General features: G+C 41.5%; 1 protein-coding gene and 1 long non-coding RNA gene across 3 annotated transcripts in view; both read left to right on the top strand.

Moving 5' to 3' along the window:
• Positions 1-3,853, top strand: part of LOC308336300 (enhancer of polycomb homolog 1-like) — a 31,056-nt gene extending 27,203 nt beyond the window's left edge. For both annotated transcript variants that reach the window (XM_080793638.1, XM_080793637.1), the window contains 3 exons: positions 1,991-2,132; positions 2,268-2,709; positions 3,507-3,853. In XM_080793638.1, the coding sequence (XP_080649764.1) occupies positions 1,991-2,132; positions 2,268-2,709; positions 3,507-3,579 (657 nt within the window). In that variant the 3' untranslated portion in view covers positions 3,580-3,853. The remainder of the gene's footprint in view (positions 1-1,990; positions 2,133-2,267; positions 2,710-3,506) is intronic.
• Positions 3,854-3,897: 44 nt separating this feature from the next.
• Positions 3,898-7,598, top strand: LOC308336823. Its single transcript, XR_013966191.1, has 2 exons — positions 3,898-4,917; positions 6,070-7,598. It is a non-coding gene; the product is annotated as an uncharacterized lncRNA (long non-coding RNA).
• The last annotated feature ends 12,620 nt before the right edge of the window (positions 7,599-20,218 follow it).

Genomic DNA, 20,218 nt, shown 5'->3' with positions numbered 1-20,218 from the left:
CCATTTGGTCCGCGAGCCATGCTTGCGCCTCGCAGCGCCTCCTCTTTCCCCGTGTTAACAAGGAAGGCAAGCGCATGCACCACAGCTCAGTGGACATTAAATATAGGCTACCATGTTTGATAAGTCATATAAAAACATTACTTACACGAAAATGAAAATATAAACTTCACAGATTATAGATCACTTGGAATTATAACAATCTGTTGAGTATTGCCTGAATAATGACACTATAAAATCTCAACTTTTATCGATGAGCCATTGCGCTGCTTGGATTCACATGGTGAGTGCGCTCAGTGCACCGAAGAATTGATTTTTTTTGCTCCTACAGACCCAAACCAAAACACCTTTTCTCTTTGGCATTTAATTGCACCTGATCGTATTATTGTAATTATGTTGCCTATACTATTTGCCTGTGTTTTGTCTTTTAATTATGCTTTTTTTTGTGCGCCAATGGTGATGCAATGCTCCACTTGTTTCAGCCTGTAGGCCTACAGCACTTTGGTCAGCTTTTATTGTTTTAAATGTGCTATATAAATAAAGTTTGATTTAGGCCTATATTGGAGCAGGTGCTGGCAAATAACTAATTACTGTAATGCAGTGAAGTTGCGCAAATGTCAACTCAATTAGCAAGTGGAGCTGCATGCATTCTGCACTGCAGTCTGCAGATCTCTTCTTAGAGTTTACTTTAATATTATGGTTTACTTTCAACCATAAACCATAATATGATTGACAAACCTTGGATTATAATTCTTCATCAACCAACAGCGCATGCAGCATGACTATGAGGTAAATTTAACTATGTGGGATTTCTCCATCGGCATCGCATGTCGATAAAAAAATGGGATTTCACTAGTGGCATTATTCAGGCAATACTCAGATTGTTATAATTCCAAGTGATCTATAATCTGTGAAGTTTATATATTTTTTCCCATACGCACACTCACAGTCACATTAACTTTATGATCAATCAAATCAACCGTGGTTGATTTTATTTCTGACAAGTGTCAGGCTTGAAAAGTTAATTCATGTTACCGTTCGTTTACAATTGACAGAGGAGTTTGGATTATATATATTTTTATTTGATGGAGAGGTAATGCCTGTCTCAGGCAGTTGACTTGTTACGGTCGGATGTTTTATTAAGCCTAATTATTTGTGCGTCACTGCTTTCATGAAGGCTGCAACTGTTGTTGCTTATTGTTTAAAATAAATGAGACCAATACAAGCATGCCTTTCTCTCCGCTATATCGTTGTTTAAGCCAAAGAGTCACTGCTCGCATCGCGCGCGCCGCGCGCCTCCCCCGCCTCGCGACTCGCACCCCCCCCCGTTGACGTTTCGAAGCGTCGACGTTCGAAACGTGGGAATCGATTTTGAATCGATCATCAAATACGGAATCGAAGGTCAGCCCTACCCCAAATATGCCTAGGTGTCGTGACGTTATCAGGGATGCATGTACCGGTACTTTCTTGGAATAAAGTAATTCCCCGAAATTCATCATTCAGTCTTGTCCTGAACAGAATGGCAACTGATCAATTGCCTGTCACAATGTCTTGAGTGAACGGCTGAACGCATATAGCAACCGCAAATCACATTTATTTGGCGGATGGCCAGTGTTAATCTCCCACTATTGGGCTGTGTTTAAACAAAGGGGACGTAGTAGAGTAATAGTGAGAATGGAGAAGAGGGATGGTATGGGCGTGAAGACTGATCCTATGGAGTGATCTCAAAGCTGTTGCGCAACAGGCTGCTCTTGTAAGAATGTTCAGTCTTCTCCTCATAGCATGCAGTCATAATCATGCCAAAATACGAAAATTTCAGGAATCGTACCCATCAGTGGAAAATACTGCCTTATTCTCCTGAACCTATTGGAGTGAATCTTGACTCAATTCCTGCTTGGCATAAAAATATGCTCTGTTTATCAGGTTTCGATTTCATGACTTGAGCAATCGGAGTGCAGTATTACTATTATCTATATGTGACTTCCCCCTGCAGGGTCTGGTGTCTACAACGTTAGACCAGGCAAGTGCCCAGTTTGCCGCGTCAGCACTTATCAACACAGACCAGATGTTGGCCTTCAATGCCAAGGAGGAGCTGGTGTTGGCCGGTGGAGTTAACGGGGTCGTGTCGCCCACAGGTCAGTTGGGCTGCAGCCAACCTCTGTGCTTTTTTCTGTGTATTTGTATGCACAATAGCACTTTAATCAATCAGTTTATCATAATATTCCAATGCTGCACAGGTAACCTTAATGGTAAATCAAAACGTCCTACAGGTGTCTTCAAAGGCCTACACCTTCCCAGTCCCACCCCGGCCCCTCACCACCACCACCACCACCACCACAACAATCAATCCACGACAACCACCACCACTTCCACCCCGACCTTCCTCCAGCCCTCCTCCCACTCGGCCCCTCCCTTCCACAGCACCGTCGCCACCCCTACATCCCTCTCCACCGTCACACACAACTCCAGCGCCGCGGCGCTGGGGCTCCTGGGCTGCAGCAACCCCGCGGCGGCAGCCTCCGCCGCCACTCAGGTCCTGATCGGGAACAACCTCCGCTTGAGCATGCCGTCTGTCACCGGCCTAGCCGGCCGCCACCACCACCTCCCGCGGGCCCTGGGCAGCGTGCCGCCCTCTGCCTTAAAGCTGGCCACGTCCCACAACCTCCAGATGCCCAAGGTCTCCGCTGCGCCGGTCTTGGACATGGGCTCCAGGTGAGAGATGTTGCTTAGCCCATTATTAAGACCCGAGGCCGATTCAAAGTCTTCTTAATTCCTAATAGTTTTCTGAAAAACTGCTCAAACTTTTTCATGTCGAGGGCCCCCAAAATGATGCCTGCGGACCACTCCCCCATCTCAACATATTTTGTTCCAGGGACCCCAGAAGCAAAGATTTATTCACTTTAAAATATGTATATATTAACACACTGCTAAAATGTTCATGCTTTAAAAATAACTGCAGATCTAAAAGCCCATACGCTACAAGACATAAAGCTTGTATATCTGCTATTTTTTTATATCCAAAGTAAAAAATATGGTTCGAAGTGGTTAAAATCTAAATAATGACACGTGCTTTTCCGATTTTAAATGGGTTAATGGCTGGTTTACATCCACGGGCAGGAGGTGAGCTCCTGGTTGGTCTAGGAATGACCAATAAGATTTACGCCTTGTGTGTTTCACTAATTAACAGTCAGAGGGATAATTGAAAACGTTATACGTGAATGTGTGATACGAGAGCCCGACTGATTTAGAATGACCTGGAGTCCCTATTGTGGGCATGTCATTATACTCTTGAGTTTTAATTGAGTTGTTGAAGGGCCATAGAGTGCAAATTTCAAGTTGTGCTACTGTTATCTACCACGAATACTATTAACATTGAGTGATTGCAGTTTCTTCCAGCGGTGAATTGGCCCTTTAAGTAGTTTTCAATAAAGTAAAATACTATCTTATTTACAAAATATGAATACGCAAAGGGTAAAATGAACCCCCGTCCCATTTTTTTCCTCCCACAGGGATAACCACGACCAAGACACGCCGTCACTCAACAGTATAGCAGACAACACAGTGGCCATGGAGGTGACGTAGTGACAGCCCTCCCCTCTTCAGGTGCTGTGCATCATCGTCCCCACAGAAATGCACAAAAAAAGGAAGAGCAAAGGGACAGCAGGACTCCACAGACGGCTAGTCTCCACATTAACGACCCCCTGGGGACTCTGTTCCAATTCTCATCTCTCCCATGTTGTTTTGGAATCTTTATTTTGAGGGTTTTGTCTTTTTTCCCTCTTTTCTATTTTTCGTTTTCTTTTTTTTTCATTACATTAGTAAAAAAAATAATATATATATATATATATATATATATATATATATATATATATATATATATATATATATATATATATATATATATATATAAAAAAGGATTGAAATCTGTAAATTATGAAGAGGAAAAAAAGGCAAAAGTTCTAAGAATCTGTACAGTGGCTACATATTTGTAATTCCCCCCCCCCCAGCCCCGCCTTGTATATAGGTTACTTGAATCCAGACCTGTCCATTTGTGATGTTTTGCACTTGGGAGTCAAACTTTAAAGAAGAAACCAGTAACTTATGGAGAGTGTGAGAGCTGTGAGTTTTTTGTTTTTTTTTAATAGGGAATTGTTTTTTTATCACATGCATGGTGCGGAGCCTGCTGGTTTTTTATCTATTTATTGTGCTGTGTTTACACTTGTTCATATTATTTTTGTTGGTTTTGTTTTTGTTTTCTTTGTACACTGTACCTTCATGGGTTCCTGTGCTGTAGTAAATGATAGGTTGTGGTTAACATCTACACGGAGAACACAATACAGCCCCCACCGCCACACAGAAAAACATGCCAACGCTGCAACCATCACCTACATAGTCTCGCGAGCCAGACTGTTGCCTCCCACAATTTTCAAATGCTTCCGTCATACAGTCTGTGGAGCTGAAAGTTATCCGGGGATGAATCGGATGCAACGCATCCTCCCCGCTTCCCTTTTGTCTTTACAGTCGCGCAAATTTATCCTAAATATAAATCAAAATAATCAAAGCCCACATAGTTTGCTGCATATCAGAAATGGAAAATCAAAAAGATTATATATATATTTTAATATACATTTTCGTAAGCGTAAGTGGCGAACCGACGATGGCTTCCTTTCTCGGCTTTTGGACGGTGTATAGTTCCAGACGAACTGTGGAATAGTGGTCTGGCTACGTGAGATTATTCCCTGTGTGTGTGTGTGTGTGTTTGTATGAAATCATGTAGAAAGTAAACCAGCGGTGACATCCATCCAGGATTGGAGTCGTGGTGGTCTTGTTCTCTGGAGGAGGAGTGTGCGTTGTGGGGGGGCTCGCCTCTCTTCCTGGCTATCACCCCATTGCATCCTGCCCTACAAAGCAAAGGATCAAGTGAGCATTTAAGCACTTCACATCTGTTTATCAAACTAATTAATTTTATCCAATATTTAAAAAATGAATTGTAATGAAGTTTTCAAAAGTGAAAAACACAACTTGGGAAAAAGGCAGATCTTAACAGCTGTCGATCAGCTGTTTTTGCTGTTTTTGCGATACGCTGGTGTATGATGAAGTATAAAATGGACCATACACTTTTAACCCATTAAGGCCTGATGCCGATAACTACAAATGCCTTCTAAATCAGTAGCTCTCAAAACTTTTCCATGCCGAGGACCCCCAAAGTATTTGGCCCCCCATCTGAAAATGTTTTGTGCCTCAGAGAAAATCCAAATTATGTACTTATGTACTGCATTGTAGAAATTCCCTGGAAATTATTTGAGTAAAGTATTACAAAAGTAAAAGTACTCATTATGCAGACTGTCCCATTTCACAAGTTGGATGAATAAAATGTATTAAAATCTTTGGAGAATAGCAAGCTCTACAAGCTCACGTGTCTCGAGTTTGAATGGGTCTGAAATGGTTAATGTATGTTTTGTAGTAATCGAAAATCTACAAAGTAATAATTATAGTGGAGTAAAAAGTACAATATTTGTCTCAGAGTAGTGGAGTAGAAGTAACATTGAAAATACTCCAGTAAAGTAACACAAAAACATCTCAAAATGGTACTTCAGTGCATTACTTGAGTACATGTACTTATTTACTTTACACCACTGTACTAGTGGTATAGAGTTTAACCCATTTAGCACTGAGACCAGATTCTACAAATGTCTTCTAAATCTTGACGATTTTCAGAAAAACCTGTTTCTATAACAGTGGTGCTCAAACTATTTCATGTCAAAGGACCCTGAAAAATTATTTGTATTTGGCCGCCGACTCCCTTCTGAACATAATTATACTGTTCCAGAAGCAAAGATATGAGTTAAAAACGTTGCTGTGAAAGAATATATATATTCAAAGAATTGCAAAAAAAAATCACGATTTTGTGCGCTTGTAGATCTGCTATTTTTCAACAGCTAAAGTTTAAAATAATGGTTAAAAGCTATAAGGTGACACATGGTCCGCGTCCTCTGCTCTAAATGGGTTAAGTGAAGTAGCATTTAGGGCTTTGACCTTCGTTATACTGTTCACTGCGCTTTGCATTTGTAGGGCGATGTTGTCCATCAAAACACGGATGAAGTCTATTCCCAGAAGCACTCAGTCGCTTCTGACTCAAAGCACTATTTCTTTCTGTTCTCGTTTTATTTTTGATAAAAGAAAATATCAATGCTGCTTTTGTATTATCGTTTTAATTGTGTTTTTGGTTTGTCTTTTTAAGGAGGGGGAGCTTCCCAATTTTTCATGCGACGGGAGCACGCCATTGTTTATTTTTTTAAACCCCACACACGACACACTTTTGTAAAACAAAACGAAAAAAAAAAAGTTATTTTTGTATTTTCTCTTGTTCTTGTGGTTAAAAAAAAAAAAGATTGTAAGCTTGTCGTGTTTGAAAGATGTTAATTCTTTCGTTACTTGGATCATGCAGAGGTTGAAAAAGGGAGGTGAGAGGCAGTGATTGCTGTTTTTATGTATCATTCCAGTTTTTGTGAAAGAAAAAAACGTTAATGATATGGGAGGAGCATGGAATGTGTTTTTCCACCTCTTCCCTTTTTCGTCTTGTTTTTTTTTCTTTTTTTGCATTATATTTTTATTTTAGTTTTTCATTTTGGAAAAAAAATTAGATTCTCCAGTCGGCTGCAAGGCCAAAAACCACAAGTATAGAGGCCTGCATCGGAATGCTTGGAGATGGGTTACCAATGATGACAGCTGATGTATCAAAATAATATTTAAAACCAATAACCCACTTCTAACCAAATAGATTTTTTCGTATCTCAACAAATGGACCATATTGATTAGTCTGATAACCACTTCACCTTGTATTCTAGTTGGTTGGTGGGGTATAAAATTGTGAAAAAATCACTTCAAATTGATTCAAAGTCGTACCAGCTAACACTGCCATGGTCGAAAAACTTGGTTGTAATGTTGCAGCCGCCTCCTCTCTTCAAAGGTTAAAAAATGAAAAACCAACATTACAAGGGATTAGGGTCCAACAGTTAATTGAACTAATTTATTTAATCGATTATTTTAAAGAATATTTGAATAAAAAATGACTTGTACATCTGCTATATTAAGTATTTTCTTCAAAAACGTGTGGGACAAATTATCTTCTAAATTGGCCTTCATTTCCCAATGATTTGTTGATTTTTATATAACAAAAAGAAATCCAGAAATAAAATTAATTAATTAAGTAATAAATATACTGATCACTTGGAAGGTAACTGAGAGTTGCAGCCAGCAGGTTTTTAGGTCTGTATCAGGCAACAATGACGTAAGCTAAAGTTTGGTGTTGGTAACCATTTGTTGAATATTCCGCGTCAGGCCTCTATTGGGTGCCTTCCTTTGGGAATTAAATGTATTCTCTTCTGTGAAGAGTCGGGCACAAAGACAGCCCTACTTGTAGGGCTACAGTGCTGTGTCAGAATCTGAATGCCCAGTCCAATGGCAGGATATATCCATGATGACGTTTACTTGTCCCACCTGGAGGCTGAAAAGACTTACAAAAAAAAAAACAGAAAAGAAAAAATGTGACAGAACTCTCACAAAATGATGACAATAAAGCCCAGGGCATTAAATGTGAATTGGTAACCGTATTAATGTTTTGTTTGTGTGAGTGTGGGACAACGGCATGTTTCCATCAAAATGTTTTTGCGATTTCCGAGGAATGACATTGCAGAACAGCTGAAGAAAGAAAACCGGGGGGGGGGGGTCATAAGTGTTAGAAAAACAAGATGACCTACTAATGGCATGGCCTCCTTTTCCGATCCTTAGTTACTGAGTGGAGTTTGCTAATGATGCCACATCACAATGTAAGTGTTAAAGACTAATCATTTTTATAGCACTTTTCTAGATATGACTTGTAGGATGAATAGATAACCATGAGTTAACTCATTACAGGCTCTCTTCCTGTGTATGTCCCAGAGGTGCTTCTGTTTTCATCACCACCAATGTAGTGGCATATGTGCTGTTAATTATTATAGTTTTGCAATACTGTACAATCAGATCTCTGCCTAGTACCTACAGTACCTACCTGTTATCCGGATGGAAGGTAGTTGCCAGAACAGCCTCAAACCTATATCTGTATGTATTTACTTTGGATGAGTAAACTAATAGGTAGAGGCTGCCTTCACTGTGGTTCAACCAGTCCACGTGGCCGGAAGGTCACTCACAGTTCAGCTTTTAAGATCAGGAGATGCTTTCAACTTATTCTCCTTTCACTGTGATAATAATTCCTAAAGAACCATTCAAGAAAACAAACAAAAAGCGGGCAACTCCCAGAAGGAATTTCACCCATGAGAAAGTGCAGATATCTGAGCACGTGCCATATACAAATAAACCAGTAAGACGCGCAAACGCGGGAAGCGAACGCAGCTCGTACATATTTAAGTTTTTAACTTAGCCATAACCATATAAGGAGTCCCCAAAGCAGCTATACGTCCAAATATGGAGTGTGTTGCATCAATCACAAACAAATCACTCAGCTCCATATATGGGCACAAAGGGGGGACGGACGGACAGACAGACAGACAGACATGATCTGCTAGGTCTCATAGTAAGTGCTCACTGCGTTCTCAAAAATCACACCTGTGTGAAGTGAGGCGCGCTCATCTTACATCATCAAGAATGGTGGTGCCTTATTGGCTAAGGGTTCCCACCGACATATGCCGATTTGCTCAGACGCACATGATGTAAATTCTCAATTCATTGTCAATAGCATTTAATATTTGTGTTCAAACAACACAAACATTAAACACCATAGCAGTTTATAGGAGGGGCCCCTCAGAAACATGACGTCTGTGATTTATGTACTTTTATTGTTGCCAATGTAGGCTACTCGGTACTAGATGCAAAAAGAATACATTTTAAATGCTGAGGAACAGGGTCGCTTCGTAGCTCAGATGGTTAAATTACACCAAGGGCTTCCACTGTCGCCACCTCAGCCAGAGGCCGTCTCCAGCTGTCCTCCCTTTGGTATCTGGTGACAGCCTGTAGCATTCAGCTAGCAACGGGTGGAAATAAAAAGGCATGGCTGAAAGAGGGCTGCTTGTTAAATGAGCTGCAGCTGTTGTCCACCACTGGATTAAATGTCCTGGTCAGGGCTGTGATTGGATGGGTGGCCAACGCTGTTGCACCTTAATACATGCTTTTTATATAGTTCGTTGCATGGCAGAGAAAACTACTCTGTCAAAGTCGTCAATGGTGCATCATGTTTTTGCTTGAAAATCTGTTCTTTTTAGCAAGCAATGTATTAAATTAGCCCTTAATTTATCTCCGTCCCAGCTTACTTCTTCCTCTCGCTCCCTCCACCCCTCTCCCACTGCTCTTTAAAATGCCTATCTCTCCATTATATGTCTCATGTGTTATAGACCAGTGATTCTCAAACTTTGCCATTTCAAGGACTCCCGGCTTGATGTGAATTAGGCAGAGCTAGACAACCACTAACCAGTTGTGGTACCCAGGGGCTCTAAGTGTTCACGTCCCTTCACCAGCGGGGTGAATGTTGCTCCGAATGCATTTTGGCACTGTACACTACCTCAGCAGCCCCAAAAAACATGTTTTGGTGCTGTTACTTGCAATAGTCCAGTCAGTACCCCCAACCCCCCCCACCCCCCCAAAGCCCCTAAAGCCTGCATTAAGCCAGGCCTGGCATTGATACCAGATATTTTTCATCTCTAGGACCCCAATCTACACTGCACGGTTATCAGTGTTAATTGAAGTCTGAAGGTATATGGTTCCATGTGTACACTCTCAGAGTTAGACATGTAAGCCTTGTAAGGGTCCATTTGGGTCCGTGGTGGTGGTCTCCGAACCTGACGTTGAGTAACACTGTTCTAGTGTTGTGGGGGTGACTTTACATGCCAAGTAGGCCACGGCTGACCTTGGAAGCTACTAGCTAGAGCATGGAAACAATGTTATGAAATGAGATCGGGAGGGAGGCACACAAGGCAGGACAAGACAATGTTCTCATACAAAGAGAGAGATAAGACCAGAGAGGAAGAGGAGATGCAGCCATGGAGAAAACCTTGGTCGAGTCTTATCTGAAGTTATATGCCATTTCTTTCATCACCTAGCCACCCCATTTTCCCCTCTGCCGTCCCTGAATGTTGTCCCAATGTAGTTGCCTGGATTCAAACCCTGGGTTCCCGCATGGGAAATCAAACATCTACTCAGCCTCCAAGGCAGGGCTACTCTGCTACACAGTTCCAATACTGGAGTGTAAACAAATTGTACAGTATGCACATTTGTGTGTGATTACACTGGTTACCTGCATGCATGCACATGTGCACGAACACAACAAAGCCATGCCCAGACAATGGCAGGATTAGTTTTGAGATTTACTGTACTGTACTCCAAACTTTTCACTTAACCAGTCAATCAGTGTTACACTGATTACCGTGCACCTATAGTATTCTTATTCGGTCCTCCACTACACACACTTCATATCTTTTCTCTGGCTTCATCCGGTGTCAGTAATGAGCTGCCGTGTTGATTAAAATATGTTGAAATGAGAAAGCAGAGGAATCCATCTCTGCCTCCCTGATGGCCTTGCCCTAGTGGTGGTGATAGAAGATGACGAGTGTGGGGAATGTCAATGAGTGAGACGGGCCCCTTGGCTCGCCTCCATTTCCTGTCCAGATCGGCACTCCTTAAAAGGACCTCAGTGCATTCACATATTAATTGCTGTGATGGTTCGCATTCACGTTGTTTTGACATCGATACAACATAATGTTAATGTGATGGAGAGGCCCCTCAGCACTTTTACTATTTTGAGGTTCTTCGTGGGCTATTCTTTTTGGGGGGAAATGGGGAATGGAAACATAGCACGAGACAGATGGTTCTTTCTTTCACAGTGTGGTGTGGTCGACCCCAGGTTTCAGACTGGGTTGAAACAGGAAGAGAGAGGGATGCGATAAGGAGTACAAAGGGCGAGTGTTTGAACCTGTGGTCATGCTCTAAGCGGGCTGGGCTGTATAGGATCAGGAGGTAGAGCAGGTTGTCCAATTATCCGTGGGTCGGCGGTTCGATCCCAACTCCTCCTGTCCACATGTCGAAGTGTCCTTGGGCAAGACACTGGCCCCCACATTGCCTCCAATGAGTCGGTCGCTGCTACTGTAGCTTGCAACCATTGGTGTGTGAATGTGGGAAGTGAGGACGCTGGCGTAGACCGTTTGCCGCTTCACCTCCCAAATCCCAATGTATGAATGAATGGACCATTGTAAAGTGCGTTTAGTGCTTAGAATAGCACTATAAAAATGCAATCCATGAATGACCTGTGAATGTAAACAAATAGGGTCCTTTGATTTAATGGCAATTGAATGGAAAGCAACCTTCTGTAGCATTCATTATTCACTTGTTTTGTGAGGCTGAGTATATGACATTGAATGCAACCACACACAGGAGCCCTCTCAGCAGACAAGAGGTGCACTGCAAACATGTTGGCATCAAGTATTGTTTTATTATGTCAACCGTAATGAGGGAGAAGATGAGCTTGGCATATTGCCACGGCAGAACAAATGGTGGCAGACATTATAGCACCAAAGCCTGCAACAAAGGGTTAGTTATTTAATAAGTCTGGAAAATGTTTATTAAGAACCTGACACCATCGAAGCGAGGAGCATTTTGTGCGTGCGTGGATTGGGGGGGGGGGGGGTCATTGAGCTCAGCTGGAACAGAGCACTTCAGTGGATCATGTCGTTTGTGAATGTGTGTGCGTGATTAGCGTGGTGGAGAGAGCATTGATTCACACAACCATGTCGGCACACAATCATTGCTTCAATCATGAACCATAAAGAGGTCATCACACACCCACACACAGACACACACACACACACACACACACACACACACTCTGCACCAACATCCTAGGCATACACACACACACACACACACACACACACACACACACACATGCCACCGGCTCCAACTACTCCACACACATTGTCACTGTTCAGATGGTATTTGAGGACATTGAGCACATAAGTGAAGTGCTGATGCTTCAGGCTACAATTTTGAGGTACTTTTACTTTACTGGAGCATTTCCAATTTGAAATGCTTTTACTTCCACTCCACTACATCTCAGAGGCAAATATTGTACTTTTACTCCACTACAATTAGAAATCTTGAGTTACTAGTAGTTACTTTATAGAGTTAGATCATTGCCCATGCATTAACTGGCTGTTTGAAAATAGCCGATCTACTGGGATATGCTACGTAATGGTAATTTACTTGTGGTACTTTATGTTGTGATGCACACCACCAACTCTAACTACTCCACTCACACACACCAGGTGGTATTTGAGGCATTTTACGCAAGTGAAGCTTCAATCATTCCTCCAGTGACAGCAAGGAGAATCTATGACAGACAGACAGATGGGACAGACGTGAAGAGGATTGGAATTACGTCTGGTTGCTAGGCAGCGAGGCCTCACCTTGGCATCATGTCAACAATGAGAGCGGAATGAGACATAGATTTGGGATTTGTTTGGCCACTGGAGAAAGATGAGATGATTTTCGATTGGACTTTTGAATGTGAAGCAGACATGTTAAACCTCGTATCTTATCTATCTCTTGTGTTATCTTAAAAACCAAACCTCAACGATGTTTATTATAATAGGAAACTGATTATCATTTTCATTGACTGTCAACAAAGAGCAGCTTTGCAAACCACATGCAAAGCCAAAATCAACAATCAGTGCTTCACAAACAAATTCAACAAATGTTCTTGTTTGTTGGACATGTTGAATGTTGATTGAAGACACCTGGCAATGGAAATGAGAAGGGAGAACCTTTTAGTCAAGTTAGGTTCCTGGCTATGATAGTTTGCTTTTGAAATGAAAAGAGATGCTTAATAGATTCTATTCTATTCTATTTCTAACCTTGCCCCTGAGGCCTTAATGTTAAAACCTTTTCTTTGACATTGTAGAGCTTACCGTCTAGCAGCTAGATGTTATAGAGCCAGCAGTATTATTGTTCTCTTCTACATGTTTTTAATACTGTAAAGCCCAGGTTATCATTTATTGACATATGTACATTGTTACACTTCCAGTTACGGTTATTCCACCTCCACTCCTTGCAGTATATCTGGAGCTATAGGAATATTTGGTATCAGGCCTTTTGAATAGAATTAGCCAATGTTTCCCCTTGTAGCTGTTTTATCGATTATAATTGTATCATAGTCAAGACTATGCATTCTTCTGACGACACCATTTTTCTAATGACACTTTAGAAAAATATAAATGACGCTATTATTTATTTGTTTTGTATTATTTGATAGGAAAAGAGCATGTTAATGAACATGAGTAGTGGCCTATATAATGCTGGATTTAGTCACTAATTTACATCTGTACAGGTAACATAAACAGGAACATTGCAAATTAGAGTATGCAAAAACAAATGAAAGGGAAAAAACTGATCCTAATAGGTAGAATGGGTAAACTTAAAAGACAATTCCATGTGTGTGCAAATGTACTGCATGCTTCTCTTTTGCATTTCATCTGCAAATGTACTGTGGCAAAATACCCTAGCAACAACAACAATATACAAATACACAAGACAAATATACAAATACACAAAGAAATGCAACATAATGTCATGTCATGCTCTGACTATCTGCTACCAACATATATTTACATAAATCTGATCATAAACGGTGCGTCTCTGTTAGCTCATGCGTCAATAGCATGGGGCATGAAGGGTGAAGGATCTCATCACACATATCCACGGACTAGAGGAATAGGTATGTACTCTATCTGCTTCCACTGTCTCCACTCTGCTGTAAAACAATACACTTGCAATGTTAAGAGTACTTCCTAAAAGACTAGTCCTATTTATATTATTTCGTCTGTAAAGTGTATTTGTAGTATTGCCCTTGTTGTAAAACAACTACATGCTTATCTCTTTTTCTTTTGTAGTGCTTCTTGTCATCTCACATCCATCCTGAGTTTCCTCATCGTCTCATCTACGTTTGACAATGTTCCTCCGGCAGCATCCTTTGTCTCAGAATGTCACCACAAACTCCACTGAAAGCCTTGAAGCAAGGTCATTATGGTGCAGCGGCATGAAGGAAGGTGCCATCACCTGGGCATTTTTCAGTGCAGTCAATATTCTCTTTGGTTTTCCCGCCTGTGTCGCTGCCATGTGGGAGCAATTTAAGAGGTACAGGAACGGCAACCCGTTCACCCCAAATGACATCTTCCTGCTGAACATCAATGTGATGGACCTCATCTTCTTTGTGATTCTCCTGGTCGACATCGTCAATTTTGTCTTGGAGTACAGCTCAACATTATTTGACATTGCTGTATTTGCTGAAATGTTGAGCCTGAGTGGACGACCTCTACTCATGTCTTGCATTTGCGTGGACTGCTACCTGGCTGTGATTCATCCACTCGTCTACAGGGCCAAGAAGAGTCTCATTCCCCGGGTTGTGGCTGCTTCAATTGTCTGGCTCGCCGCAGTGGCTCATGGCATTCTAGCGTCATTGTACCACATGTACGACAACGCACTGTTTTCAGTTTGGCCACATTTGATTTCCCTCCCCACTATTGCTTTTTGTGACTTCTCCATCCTCTGTGCTCTGAGGAGATCTGACCCGGGTGGTAGAAGACACCTGAATCCCCAGAAGAAGAGAGCTCATCAGATCATTGTCAACAGCCTGATCATGACAGCCATCGTCTATCTTCCTACAGTACTGTTACCTCTGTTGTCTCTGCTTCCGTTGTCTGCAGATGTGTACATGTGTCAAGTGCATCTTCCGGTTCTGATTCTCCCATATTGTGGCAGCACACTCATGCCCATCCTCTACCTGGAACACCTCGGCAAACTGGACCGTTTCAAAGTCTGGATGATGGCATGGCTGAAAATGAAAAAAGAGGAAGGCGTGGTCATGTGATTTTCTTAAAGAGACTTCAATATACTCCATGTAACTTACTTACTGAATATTAAAACAAAGTTTTAAACTAGGAACTATGTGTAGATGTAATCAAAGCTGAGCAACTAACTGTGGCCTAACTAACTAACTAACTGTGTCACCTAAAATCTTCTAAAGACGACGTCTGAGGTGTCTGTTTCTCCTACCCGCCTGTCAGGTCAGCTTATTCATTGCAAAATATGAACAATTAACTCCATAGTGAATACAGCTACTGTAATCCTGATATACAGGTAAATATCTGCTATCTGAATATGTTTGAATACGTTTAATAAAGAGCTGTTACTGAACAAACCCTTGTCTATAATGTTATTTGTAATATAGAGCAATTGAACACTTATTTCAAGGAAATATCACTTATAGGGTCCATGAGGAGTCACCCTCAGCCATGTGTGTCATCCTCAGCCAATGAACACACGTTAACAGAGTCATCCACTTTACTAGGATCTCATCCCCTTGTGTTTCTGTGTTTGCGTTATTATTCCAGGAGTACAAGAACATTGTCTGACCCTTGTAAACCTTAACCTTTGTTTGTTTGTAATGATCTTTATTATACAGCTGACCTCGGCTGTAACATGAAGAGGCAGTGGTCCAATTTTCTGTATGATTACTTCTACTTTACTACATCTCAGAGGTAAATAGGCTATTTGAAAACTTTTACTTTGTATATTTTCATTATTTTGATTGACTTTGTATTATTTGAAACAAACATTAACCACTTCAGCCCTATTTAAACTTTGGCTATTTGAAAATAGTCAATCTACAAGCTCACAACGTGACGTACACAAGTAAGTCATGTTGCGAAGTGATCTTGTAGATCTGCTGTTTTAAGTGTTTCTAGTCTACATTGCAGTATTGGTACTTTTACTTAAGTAGCCGTATACAATGTGGCACCACCGTGACGAGGTGTGTGTGCAACTGTGCAATGTGCATTATCCTGAATGTGCTTGTAACGACCCTCAGTGGTGCAATTAGCTCCGAGTCATGGCAATAATTACCCCATGATGAGGTGTTCAGACAATGTCAAACTAAATGGGAGTTTGATTGCTCTTTAATGCAGTTTCATTGCGCCGGAAACAACATTGTATTGGAAACAACTACCTGCTGTTGCCATGGCACCTTGCGAGTCAGCAGTCACATGGTCAGATGATGCTTCGATTGCAGGCGAGTGGTGTGGGCTAGTTGGCGTTGAAAACAATGGTCACCGTCACAGCAATGGAACTCTTCAAGGACAATCGTTTTGTCCTGTGGTTAGAGACCATTCAAAGCAAAGCAGTCTCTTTTCTGGTCAATTTAAATGCTGTATAAGAAGTAAAGCATGTGGGAAGCCTCCTCGGCTCAAGTTAAGTCCATTTATGAGTTTTCATTTAATGAGTACATTCATGTCACATTTTGATCCCTGAGATCCTCAAATGCTGATTGATTCCTAAATAAATGTTAAATGACGGAACAATGGTGATCAGGCCTGCTAGATTGGCAAAGGCAACAGTTAGTTTCTCCTATATATTAGTTTTATTTCAAATTGAATAAGAATACTGGATCTACACCTGGCCTGAATTGATGCTTTTCTCTCACACACACACACACACACACACACACACACACACACACACACACACACACACACACACACACACACACACACACACACACACACACACACACACACACACACACACACACACACACACACACACACACACACACACACACACACACACACACACACACACACACGCACGCGCACACACACACGCACACACACACACACACACACACACACACACACACACACGCACACACACACACTCAATTTCAAAATGCTTTATTGGCATGATAGAATATGTTCTACATTGCCAAAGCACACAACACATACAACAAAACAAATCGCAATATTGCGCACAGAGACAACAAGTGACAATAATAACTTTTATAATAAAATAATAACGATAATGAACAACAAGCAATACAGTAACAATGAAAAGAAAATAACAAACAGAGGCAATTATTACAGCAAATTAGTGACCCTGTTCAGCCAGATATACCTGGCTGAACAGGTCCACAGGTCTGTCCACTGGCTGTCCCTCAGTTGATGACAACTCCACACGTAATTTGCTGCCAAGAATGTGCATTTGGAATCTGATGTCTGATTCGTCACATTGTAACAGAAAGTGTAGCTCTGTTTCCACCTCCCCTTGTCTCCAGTTCTGTTTCTATTGCCAGTCGGTGGTCAATGAGTCTGTACATTATAGTCATTCTCAGTTTTAGATCAAAGAGTTTGGTCTCTCTCTCTCTCTCTCTCTCTCTCTCTCTCTCTCTCTCTGGCCAATGTTGTTCATTTTAAACAGTGTGATGCACTTTCTTGAAGAAAATATTTGAACAGGTACAGCCTAAGGCCATTATTTTTTCTACCATAGTTTGTATCTTTATTGCATGATGCCCCCAGGGGGCCAGAAAAAGGACCGCATGCCCTCAGTGTAAAAACACCTGTGAGGACTGCACCTATACTGTATGTTCATATGTGCAGTGGTGGGAAGTACTCACATGTTTTACTTAGGTAAAAGTATCAATACTGCAATCTTAAAAAAACAGTACTTTTACTTTCTGTACTTTAAGTAGGCCTACATTTTGAAACCAATACTTTTGTACGTTCTATATTGCAGTATTGATACATTTACTTAAGTTAAATAAAAAATGTGAGTACTTTTTCCACCACTGTGTATAGAGAAAACTAAAATTATCTTGACCCCATCACCATGATTCATGGCTCATGGTGAAAGTGATTTTACTAACTCTACTAGGCTGCATATTTCTAGGCTGCATATTTCAAAGATGAATATCATTATATTTGATACATTTCTATGAAAGGCTATAGCTTTGAAGTCATCTATTACATTTATTTTATTTTCTGAAACGCGGTCACAGGAGCATTTAGCGCTCTCAACTTGACTAACCCGGCGGCAGTAAGTGTAAACAGAGACCGAGGTGTATGGACATTGTTTCTTTTTGTTGCTGTAATCGTGTATATCACATTGGTTCTCAAAGAGGGGTCTGGGACCCCCAGAGGTCCTGGGGGAGGTTCCACGGGGGTATAGTTAATATAGCATCACAGTCATTTTCACCAATTAAACCATTTATTTTGTATTTGGCTATTCAAAAATAGCCAAATATCATCTAGCGATTCTAGCTCATACCGCTGAGTGGAGAAGAAAAGAGAGGAGAGGAGAGGAGAGGAGTGGAGTGGAGTGGAGTGGAGTGGAGTGGAGTGCATGGAGTGGAGTGCATGGAGTGGAGAGGAGAGGAGAGGAGAGGAGAGGAGAGGAGAGGAGAGAGGAGAGCCACAACAGTGCCATGAGTGTTCCTGCAGGCAGCACCTGCATCTCTGCCTCGACCCCTCCCCCCTCCGCAAACAGACCTCCCTCTTAGAGCTGCAAGGAGAATGTGAAGAGGGGGGTTGGAAGTGTGTGCGTGCACGACACATGTGCGTGCGTGTGTTTGTGTACCAATTCTCACAAATATATAGTTTTGACAATATATATAGTCCAAGGAGTTCTGCTCTAACATTCTACCATGCATATCTGTAGTATTGTCTATAATCAAACTATGTATAGTTACTTGGGACCCCAAGGGGGTCATGGGAATGTGACATTGGATCTGTAAAACATACTGAAAAATGTAGTGCCTTGGACCTTCTCTTTATTTTTTTACATTCGTATTCCCTATACCAAACGTAACCAAAGAGCACCGTCATCATCATCACACGTATTCACACTGGCTGAGCACCGGTGCAGCTTTTCTGAAGCACTTCTGCTGTTGAAATAAACCTCCAGTAGAGGCTTGATGCCTGTAAGCGTGAATGTGACTTCTATTCAGCAAAGATAACCTGCTATCGGTGTATAGAAAGCACTCAGGTCTACTCCCGCAGGGACATTCACTGCTTCTTCATAAAAGACTTTCATTCTCAAATGCATAGAACCCATTAAAATGTCATGGTTGTCCTTTTGAAAAGTGACTGCCAGAAATAACCTTTGTTTGACAAATGGATACGTTTGGATTTTAGGTGGCAATTTGAAAAGGAACGCCTGCCTCCCCTCCACTGGTTTCACCTCCTTTCACATTGGTGAGAAAACTATTGAAGTGCTATTGACTCCCTCATTTTCCTGTGGAAATCAATGAGTGGAAAGCAAGAGGGTTTTTGAAAAGCAATTTGCCACAAGGGTAACTGCTGCCAGTATGTGTTCAATCAATGGGCAACAGTGTCTGGAGATTCCGTCCTTGAAGATAATTGAGGCCGACATAACATGGGAGTGGTCCATCCATGAACATGGTTGATGTTGTCCGTCTCATTTTACACAGTTATCATCCCGAGTGTTTTAACAGGTCAAGATCCTTTAAGTCAATAGTTCAACCTTTTCAGACTGTGACCCCAAAAACTGACCTATGGGGACCCTCGAGTTGAGACATTCACTCAGGTTCCCCACAAGTAGTGAAAATAGCAGATCAGCCATTTTTGTCATGATTCAATTGTTTTTTTACTGGCGGAAGGCCCACACACTGCATATGCACACATCACATGCATTATATTTTACCCTACCGCTATATGCGTATACTTAAATGTTACAGCATGGAACCCACATTTGGTAAATTGTCACAAGTTCAAATTAAAAGTTCTACACTTTTAAAACACTCCCTAATGTAAATTAGATCATCATTATCATGTCGTCCCCCACCCCCTTTTCCCCCTCACTGTATTTGTTTCTTTTCCCTTTTTCGGGCAGACTCATGTTGGTGAGTGTGATTTAATAACTAAAAAATAGCTTTTACCTTGGGCAAACCGCCAGTGCAACAAGAACAATCTTGCAAATGCTTCCCATTGCTGCCACCGTAGAAGTGTTGAGGAAGAAGTGACTGGCTGTGTAGCTGCAGTGCAGACCCTCAGCAGAGGTTTTAAGGCTTGCTACTGGTCCCACAGCTGTTCATGATCAGCATTAATGAGGGAAGAGTTGCCTGCTCACCTTTGTCATTATTTAGATGGGAATGTTTTGACTATTATAAAATGTACATTCATACATTTTAGTTGATGTGGTGGACAGCATGCTACTTCTTCCGTCGATCCGAGTCGTGTTGGAACCCTCCACCACTCATGTCTTTCATCTGCTGCGGTTGGTCATGGGGGCGTCAGACAGACTCGTTGGTGAGTGTGAAACAAAATCCTGTAGACACAAGACATTTTCAGTTTTAATACAGCCATTTTGAAGGTAGAATAGCCAAATAAAG

This window comes from Protomyctophum bolini (genome assembly GCF_963924005.1).
Source record: "Protomyctophum bolini genome assembly, chromosome: 21".
Taxonomy (NCBI): Eukaryota; Metazoa; Chordata; class Actinopteri; order Myctophiformes; family Myctophidae; genus Protomyctophum; species Protomyctophum bolini.
The sequence above is the reverse complement of the archived record's forward strand: the minus strand, read 5'-3'. Positions and strand labels throughout refer to the sequence as shown.